Raw genomic sequence first — 9,737 nt, forward strand, 5'->3', positions numbered from 1 at the left:
TTCAAACATTTACTCTTCTCCATCCCTGTGTTTCCTTCAGAAGAGCATCCCTTCAGCTGTTATGCGCATTGAACTGCATGCAAGACATTGCTCTGCTTTTAAGCCTGGGTAGGGTCCATGAGCTTCTGCCCCAGCAGTGCACAGAGAAATGTATTTACTGAAGATCCTTCCAAGCTTTCAACAACTATTGCAGTGTAATGATTAAAATGTGTTTCCATTCTGCTTCTTTTCTGCTTTCTGTTGGTGTGTGGTTTTGCTGGGTTCCCACCATCTTACATGTCCACTGCATGGTCCAAGAAGGTCGCACTTCTCCACTCACGACCTCCTGACTGACCCCAGTGTTGCTCTTCACATGATTTGTGTGTTCAGTGTGTTTTTATTTTGATCCAGCTTTCATCCGTGTACCAGGTAGCAGCTCCTGCAAAGTAGATCAGGGCTCCACACTATTTATAGAGTTTACACAGACTGGCCACTGTTGGAGACAGCAGTGAGCTCACACCTCAGCTGTGCCTCTGTGTATAGGAGCTCCTTTTATTGGCAATGAGTGGAGGTCAGGCAGAGGTTGAACGGGGCACGTGCAGTCTTTGGTCTGGGGTGAGATTAATTCTGTAGGATAAAGTGTCCTGTTGTGTTATTCCTCACACACATTTTCAAAGTAAATTAGCCTGGGAGATATGATATTTTATAACCCATGCATGGGTGTGCATGCACATCATATTTCTTGCATACATTGCTGTGTAGTCCTTAATGAATGCGAAACAATGATCTGAGCAGAAAACAGCCCGCATGTGTGAGAAAAATAGCTTTAAAAGCTGATTTTTGATACTGAAACCCAAACAGGACACATAATTTTAAGCTGTAATTACTGAGGGATCAAAAAGTTTCAGTGGGATCAGCCTAATGCGCTGAAAAATTTGAATATAAATATAATAAATACAGACTTATTATAGCTCAGGTTGAAACCTCAAACTGTGTAAAATACACAGCCCTTTCTAAGTTTTCTGCCACATGCATTCACTCAGGCAAAGGGTTTAAATACTGCACTGTCATGAGTGTAAGTGTCCTACAGCTTCTGTCAGGAGCTGCATTAACCTGATACACAATGTGTGTAACGGGGATTTGTCTAACCTTATATGTAAAAGGGACAAGGAGAAATGAGAGTTCAGTGTACTTTTAAGAACCTCCCACCATTATTTAATCACCCGAAGGCCACCTTGAGCTACCTGTGGAGCAGTCAGTAAAAAACAATGTTGATTAACTCTAGCTGATTTCCCCTATTTCCACAGAAACCTCAGTCCAGGAGCGTGATATTAATGTAAACAACAACGTGTTGCAGTGATACTGGCCCTTTCTCATCATACCTTCTTTCGGTGCTTTATCAGAGGCGATGCCCGAAGGGGGAGGGGCCACACTTTCTTCCCTGTCGTGGTTTGGTGATAGATAAGTACAAAACCCCCTCAAGAATGCCATCACATTGGGGGAAAAAAAAACCAAGTCGCTGCGTTGCCTTCTGTGTCGAGTCGGAGACGCTCCAAAATGCAGCAGCTCATCCTGCCGGTTCTCCTGGCATCCTTTTGGACAGTCTGCACAGGATCAGGAGGTAAGTCTGCTTCCATTCACAGCTCGAGATCATTTGAAGCAACTGCCTGTCTTTATTTTTAGTTCTTACACTAAAAAAAAATCCTGCCACTCTTCCAGTCCTTAAAAAATTATACATACATACATATATATATATATATATATATATATATATATATATATATATATATATATATATATATATATATATATATATATATATATATATATATAAAGATTGGCGATTTATTTATTTTTCCGTTATTGTATGGCCGTTTTTGTCTTTCAGTCGTTCTAATTACAAATGAACTCTCCTTTTTAATTTGTCATGCCAGACACGATGTTCAGTTAAATAAGTTTATATATACTGGCTAAAAATGTAAATAAATAAATAAATAAATAAATAAATAAATAAAAATAAATAAAAAGCGAACATTTCCGCAGTACCAAATGCCCCTCTACGTGAAGCGCTCCACCTGTCCTGTCCATCACGCCTCGGTAGCAGCGGCAGTGTTGGTGTGTGTGTGTCAGGCTCATCCAATCCGCACCTTGATATTTACACCGCTGAACTGAATGTTGAAGGGCAGGGAAGGATACAGAGATCCTGCATCAGCTGAGTCTGAGTCAAAAACAGGCAGAGCCCACATTCCCTCTGGGGCTCTGTGTTTCGGACACCTCTCTCTTGCGCTCTCTCTCTCGTGCACCTGCTCGGAACCAGGCCGAGCCAGTGATAGACGTTTGCGTCCCAGTTGCCGCAGAGAAGCGCGCCACGAGCAGCACCAGTGTCTCCAAATTCACAGCAGTGGATAACGAGGCGCGGATTACCGCTGAGAGCCGGCTCACACGTGTTTAAAACCCAAACATTTTTATGTTTATTTACAAAAAGAAAAGAAAAAAGGATGAAATGTGTCTTCAGATCCAGTGTTTGGATACTAAAGGGACATCTGCGATTCTTAAAATAAGCAGCAGACAGACGCATGTGAACTGATATGAATGATCGCTTATAAATGCGCCTCTATAATCAGAACCTGTCGGTGAGAAATCTCTTTGTGTCCGTGCATTTATTCCATGTTGCATGGAGCAGCTCTGAAAGCTGCAGGGTCTTATTTGTGATAGCTGTCCACGTCAGTGTCCCATAGACCGGCGCGCTGGAAGCCTGGACCACATTTCTTTTCTGTATCCAATAATAAGAGACAAAAAAAACCCCTTCTAAATCTTGAGCCGTTTTGGCACGAGTGGGTAAAATCTGAAATGCGTTATAAGTGTATTTGTCTGTTTGTCTCTATGACACGCTTACATATAGCACAGTGTCATAAAAGCTCGTCTCCGTCTGCCTGTGTTCACATGTCACTGTGAGACGACTAATTAGTTTATCATTTCACTGCCTTTTGTTTTCTATTTGACGGTTTCCTCAGTTTTCCCTCTTGGCACAGCTTTCGGGCTTTTAGAAAATCATTCATATTGTTTACTCTCTCTGTCTCCGCGTCACACGAAGATCAAAGCCGAACGCCGATTGGTGGAGAATTGTGCGGACCGAAATCTGATTGGCCAAAATATGAAGGAGCGAGAGCCGGCCATAAAATTAGATATTCCGTTAATGGAGGAAGTTTCTTGGTTTCGCCAGTAGGCCTATTTGGTCAAGCAAAACGACAAATAGCGATCTGTAAAATTACAACTTGAAAATATTACGTAAAAGTGACATTTAAAAAAGTAATACAAATGTACTTGGAGTGGTTTAAATAACATTACCCTTTAATGGTCCATTCAATCTATATATATAATGGTGATGGGGGGGGGGGGGGAGGGATTTGAAATTCAATTCTGGATTTAACAGAATTCAGTGAAAAGAAACTAGTACGTTCTCTGCATCTCACAGCTACAGGAAGCAGTTGGTTCAGCTTGTCTCTGTGGGACTCATACAGCTGCAGCATCCGCATTCAGGCCAGCAACACTCAGTCAAGGGTTACAATTAATCATAATCTTTTATTATGTTCAGCATCAAAGACACTAAGCTTAATTAGAAATTTCTGCACTATTATATGTCCCCCCCCCCCCCCCCCCCACACACACACACACACACACTCACATGCAAATTCTGCTACAAGAGAAAATAATAATTACAATTTTTACAAAAAAATCAAACAAACAAGACTTGGACATGTATGTATGTACTAGAGGCAGTGTAGTGGTTGATTGTACCCCCTCAAATGCTTTCCCCCTGCCTTGTCTATTTCCAGTAGCCATTATCACGATGGAGCAGAAGGAAAAGGCTTGCCAACATAGCAAAGTTGCCAAGCTTTGACTTCCTTCACACACACACTGAGAAGAACCGATACAGTTCAAATATAGATCAGGAGACCCTTCCCATAATTTTCAATGGCATATGTGTTTTTCATATTTTTTCTTTTATATTTTTATAAATGTTTGATATTTTGGGTAGCTGCAGATATTTGTTTTAGAGTAAGCGGTGGAAACATACAAACCGATTGTGAAATTTTAATAAATATTCAGACAAACAAGTCAGAATGGGAGCTTGTTGATACAAGAAATTGGCTCCAAGTTTATTCCAATAGCACAGAAAGATAAAGCACGAACACTGACTGTTTTTTTTTCTTTTGGTAAATAAGAAGACAATTCCAGACTATTAGGGGGTTTTGTGTGGCCATGGATAAAAGCTATCTTAATCCAATAGGAGAACAATCCACTATTTGTTTTTAGAGAAAAATTAACTATTGATAAATCAATGAGGCTTTCTACAATACATGGCAAGAGGAAACATCCTAGTCTGCTCTCGCAACAGAATGTGTCAACTAGGGTTAATGCTTCTGTCACACTGTCACAAGCATCAAACCTGTGCCTTTTAGCATGCAAATGCATTTTATCAGTAAAGCTTTTACTTTTTTTCAGACTGGTGCTATCAGTCCCAGTTTACCTGTGGTCATCAGTGCAATGGTAAGCATTTCTGATGGTAAGAATTTCTGATGGAATCATTGACGCAGTCATCCCTAGATGGGGTAGCTAGTGAGGAATGCAGTGCAGTGCAGTGCTATATATGGCCTACTAAAATATTAAAATGTACACAAGCCAATGAGAATGCTACAGTTGTTGTTATATGTAGTGCTGTTGTAGTTTTATGGATAGATTGACAAGTTAGCTTTCTAATAACCTATTGAAATGCTGCAATTAGTGAAAAGCAGTTTTTAAGACCTGCACGAGGAAACATGCTGTTACAACACACTGCTGAAACTAAAAGAGAAATAGCAAAACACAACCTGATATCATGCTGCTGAAATATTTAGTCTGAAGGCAGCATGTAGATGGAAAACTCTAAAGGACCAAGCATTGAGCCTTGTGGTACTCCATGCATGTGTTTAATTTAATCAATGACTCCTTTTAGTAAACTAGATATTTGGCCACTTTCTACTTTCTTCTTGAACAGGAAGATTATTAAGTATATTAGTGACTAGAAAAAAGTGGAGTTTCAAGTGCTACAAACTCCTCCAGACTGAAAATAATCATTCAAAAATGGTTGTTTGGTGTTTTTTGTGATTTAGTACCAGAGAAGTGGACCCATGTAAACTCAGCATGTGGAGGACAAAAACAGTCGCCCATTAACATTGTCACCAGAAAGACTTTCAAAGATGATCGCCTGACTCCTCTTAAGTTTCAGAATTACCAGGAGATCTTCACAAGCACAATCATAAACAATGGCCACTCCGGTGAGCTTATTTTCCATTAAAATTTAACTCGGCAACGTTTTGAAGCTGTTGTGTACGCTCTTCATGCTTGTTGTGTTGTCTGTTCCAGCTCAGGTCCAGATTCCTACTGTATCTACTATATCACATGGAGACCTGCCTGATGAGTATATGGCTGTGCAGTTCCACCTGCACTGGGGAGCCAATGGAGGGCCTGGCTCCGAACACACTATTGACGGGGAACAGTATCCCATGGAGGTATTTAAACTTGGTCCAACAGCCTGAACTGTTACTGTTCTGAACTACAGAAGTACTCAGAAGTACTCATGGTGACTTATCATTATTGAATGACAGCACAAATATTTTGTCTACAGCTGCACATTGTTCACATGAAGAAAGCTTACTCTGATTTGACAACAGCACTGAGTGATACAGAGGGAGTTGCAGTTCTTGGATTTTTCTATGAGGTCCCCTTTTTAAATTTTTCACCTCAGATGCAAAAACTATTCCAGACCTAAGTATGAAAAGTAAATGTACTAAAATGCGGCTATTTCAATTTTCAGCTGTCTAGTAGCAGTAACCGGAAGTATGAACGCATCATCAGTACTCTGCAAAACATCCAAGCAACAAGTAGGTACTAGTTTATGTTCAAACAATCAGACTCATGGCTGTGTAGCTTTGGCTATCTGTTTCCACTGTGGAGTTTTGCTTTGTTTTGTTTTGTTTTCAGATGGCAATACGTCTCTGTCTTCAATCTCCCTGGCACAGCTGATCCCGTCTGAGAAAAATCTAACGGCTTACTACCGTTATAAAGGCTCTCTGACCACCCCGGGGTGTACAGAGTCTGTGATTTGGACTCTGTTTGAGAACCCCATTCCTTTGAGCATAGAACAGGTCAAGAATGCACCTCAATTTAAATATATATTTCAGCCTTAAGCCTTAATTTTTAATGTTACATGGTTAAACTTTAGTGTTTTCATATAGTAGTTTTCAATATAACTTCTGAATCTGAAAACTTGCTGGTAATGATAAGTGTGAGCTACACAGGTACACACACAGGTACACATCTCTCAGAACTGCAGGAGTAAACATAAAAAGGCTCTGCTAGAGTACAAATACTTTCCAACCTTTTTTTTGCATGTTCAGAAACATTACTGTAATTGCACTCCTTTATGATCTTTTTCCACAACCTGGAGCCTAACACTCATGTTAATATTCTGCTCCCCCAGCTCCAAGCTTTCTCTAAACTCCAGTTTAAGGATGGCAAGCAGATGACTGGGAATTTCAGACCTGTTCAGCCCCTCAATGGCCGGAAGGTGTACCGCTCAGGAAGTGCAGTGATCCTCGCCAACTCTGCCATCCTCCTCGCCACCATTGCCATAGCCTTGGGACTGTCCGAACCCAATTAGAGGTATCCCATGCTGCACTGCAACATCCATAAACACAAAAAGTTCCACACCAATCAATCAGTCAAACCCGAATTTGTAACCTCTTCATCACATGTTTGCAAAGATGACGGATCATATCGTAGTGCAGGCATGACTCACCTGGTGTTCCCCCCCTTATGACACAAATGACAAAGGCGTTTTAGTAATGCCTTACGAAAGGTGCTGTAAGGGTTTATTAAAGCACTCATGCATGTGTAGTGAAGCAGTAGGTGTTATTTCAGCATTATGAATGTGTCATAAGAACTGGTTTCAGAGCACACGTTTAGGCATTCACTAAGATTCCAAATCATCCTCCTAAACATACACTTTATAATTCATTACACTTTGTCAAGTGTCAGGCAAATTTTGTTTTTCCTAATGTCAGAGTGAGTCCCAGAGAGTTTACACTCTGAGTGCCATTGTCAGCCTGTAAACTGGCACGTGGTGTGCTATTCTTAGTGGAGCATAAAGTTATAAATAGCAGAACTGAGTCATTAAACTAAGCTGCATTTCCAAGGCGATGGTCAAAGGAGTCAGCAGCTTGGTCATTCTTTCATGGTCCAGGCGCACACCGCAGGGCTGTCAGGTGACTCACTCGCAGCCACTCAGCTAGCAGGTGGTATGGTAAAGGGTGGGAGGGTTTAAGGTCAAGCCTTTTTCCCGCCAGAATCCAGCGTTGAAAACATTTACGAGGGACAACTACAGCCTGACCTTAGAGCAGCTGCAAACCTTCTCCTCCCACCCCATGGCAACTTACACCAGAGGGAAAGATGAAGGTGCAGCGATACTAATTGCAGGTCACAAAATGGCTGAGAGTGTCTGTAGCTCAAGGACACAGTTATACTTTGGAGAACAGACCAGCATATCTTGTCAAACCAGCATTATTAATTTTTTGCATTTCAAACACGATTAGCATGAATCTGCATGTTTATTACGAGATACATGCACAAAACAGAGCTTGCCAAATTTACATGCAAACACCTCAGTCAATCTGTTTGTTTTTGTTTGTTGGGTTTTTTTTTTCCAGTTTTTGACACATAAAGTTCAGTAAGCTACGTAATCATGACAACATAGAACTGTGTTCATGGCTTGTAGTACGGGCTCTGGAAGGCACTGAATGTTATCGACTGTGAATTACACCCCACTGATTTGTTTGGGAGGGCTTATTATGTATTCTGTGCAATTTTCCAGGAAGATTTATTGTGATGACCTAGGAAAAGGAATCTGTATATTTTCCATTGTTTCACAAGGCTTCACGTTATATTTCTATGCTGTACACTGATGTATTTATATATGTAATGAATGTGTATAATGATATGAGACTGCAATTGATATTTATGTATTCCAAGAATAGTGCTGAATGCAAAGCATCAACCTGTTCATGACTTATAGAGTTTACTTGTGATGTTCAAGTGTATGAGACTGTCAGGTTGTAGTTCTTCAAATGATATGGAGAATGTGTTCCAGCTGAACAATAAAATACCTAAATGCCTTTTTAATGACTGTGTCTTCTGCTTGCATGGGCACAATTCAAGCTATTTGACCCACTGATCAAAATCAGTGTCTGTTCTGGGTCTGGCTGCGCTGTGAAAGCTGATATGAGAATACACTTTTTTGGCTTTGTTGTTTGTCTGCTGGCTCAGACACACAGACGGGCTTCTCGGTTTGCTGACTGATAACCCTTCGGTCTGTCCAGAGAGTCTCAGACTCTCTGGAAGAGAAGAGTTTCTCATCTCTTAATCCTTTTCTAATTGACTCGTTCTTGTTCTTCAAGAAGTTCGAATAAGAGGTTGTTTTATCTTACACAGCTCACTATCAAAGGTATAGCAGAGGTACACAAACACATTAAAATCTACTAAAAATATTTTTTAAATTGATCTCTGAGACAGTTTGCAGACACTAGTTGCAAGTTATTTAACACCCCACCCACCTCCTCCAATCCCTTGTCATTAAAGAATCAAAAGACTTCTTGTTAAAGACCTTGGAAGACCTCTCACTGAGGCATGCACAGAGGCTGTGCGAGAGTATACACAAAAGCTTGAATGAAAGAGGTGCCTTCATTCTCCTCCACAGGCATCCAATAGGTTTTTCAGTTGAGGAGGAGGAGGAGGAGGAGTTGGAGAGCTTGTGGATCAAGGGAACAAGGGGTGGATGCTTAATATCTGGGACCTTGCTGTTTTCTAGTCAACAGGACAGCACCGATATAACCACACCATCTCCTTAATCTCACCTCAAATCCCCCAAGTCTCTGGGGTTTCAGTGACAAAGGGCACTGTTTTCTCAGGAAGAAACCAGAGGCATCCTCATTTTGAATCTTACCAGATAGCCAGCTGCAATTAAAGGTCACTGGGCTGGTCTTTGTGCATGAGGTCAGGAAAACAACACACTGCTTGACCTATACTGCCACTCCTCTTCCTTCCTCCTGGATCTCACTGTTGAAAATCAATCCCACAAATCAGTACTTCACATACTTCTATGTGAAGTAACACCCAATTAACTTTATTCTAATTCCGCCTGATAAATTTGTTATTGTGTTGTCAATGATATAGCTCAGAGGTGATATCTAATAGGCTATCACTAAGCAATCACTTGGTGTTGGCTTTCTCTGTGGTAGAGTATCGCTTCCTGTTCCTGTTACAGTGCACAGTGGTGTTTATGTGTAGCTTATCTCAGTAGCCAATTTGATTTAAAAACTTATAAAAATCGTCTTATTTCACACTGTAATCTTAACGTACTTTATCCAAAGCACACTCTCTCTTGATTTACCCTTTAATTATATTCACAATATTCACTTACTGTGTCTTTAGGGATTCACTAGCTTAGCTTAGCTTGTAGCCAATTCGCTAGCAGCATGGCCTCTTCACCTGTCCTTCCTGCACTTTCCTGCTCATTGTGTCAGATGTTTACTCCTCGGCCTCCAATTTGTTTCTGTAACACACATTAAGGTAAATTATGGAGTACCACAGGGTTCCGTGTTAGGACCAGTTGTGTTTACATAATACATACTTCCCAAAGTCAGTATCATTAGAAGGCATAA

The 9,737-nt window shown here is 40.8% G+C and overlaps 1 protein-coding gene across 1 annotated transcript; it reads left to right on the plus strand.

Annotated features, from left to right (window-relative positions):
- Positions 1 to 1,470: 1,470 nt before the first annotated feature.
- ca4a (carbonic anhydrase 4a) lies at positions 1,471 to 8,187 on the plus strand. The gene is made up of 8 exons (XM_085420052.1): positions 1,471 to 1,600; positions 4,486 to 4,530; positions 5,133 to 5,297; positions 5,386 to 5,531; positions 5,648 to 5,740; positions 5,837 to 5,903; positions 6,004 to 6,167; positions 6,503 to 8,187. Exons 1-8 carry the CDS (start codon positions 1,537 to 1,539, stop codon positions 6,680 to 6,682), a joined length of 924 nt encoding a protein of 307 aa, XP_085276178.1. The 5' UTR covers positions 1,471 to 1,536; the 3' UTR covers positions 6,683 to 8,187.
- Positions 8,188 to 9,737: the final 1,550 nt, after the last annotated feature.

Source organism: Rhamphochromis longiceps, linkage group LG10, assembly GCF_057381845.1.
Source record: "Rhamphochromis longiceps isolate RC_006_pf linkage group LG10, R_longiceps_female_GT1.1, whole genome shotgun sequence".
NCBI classification, from domain to species: Eukaryota; Metazoa; Chordata; class Actinopteri; order Cichliformes; family Cichlidae; genus Rhamphochromis; species Rhamphochromis longiceps.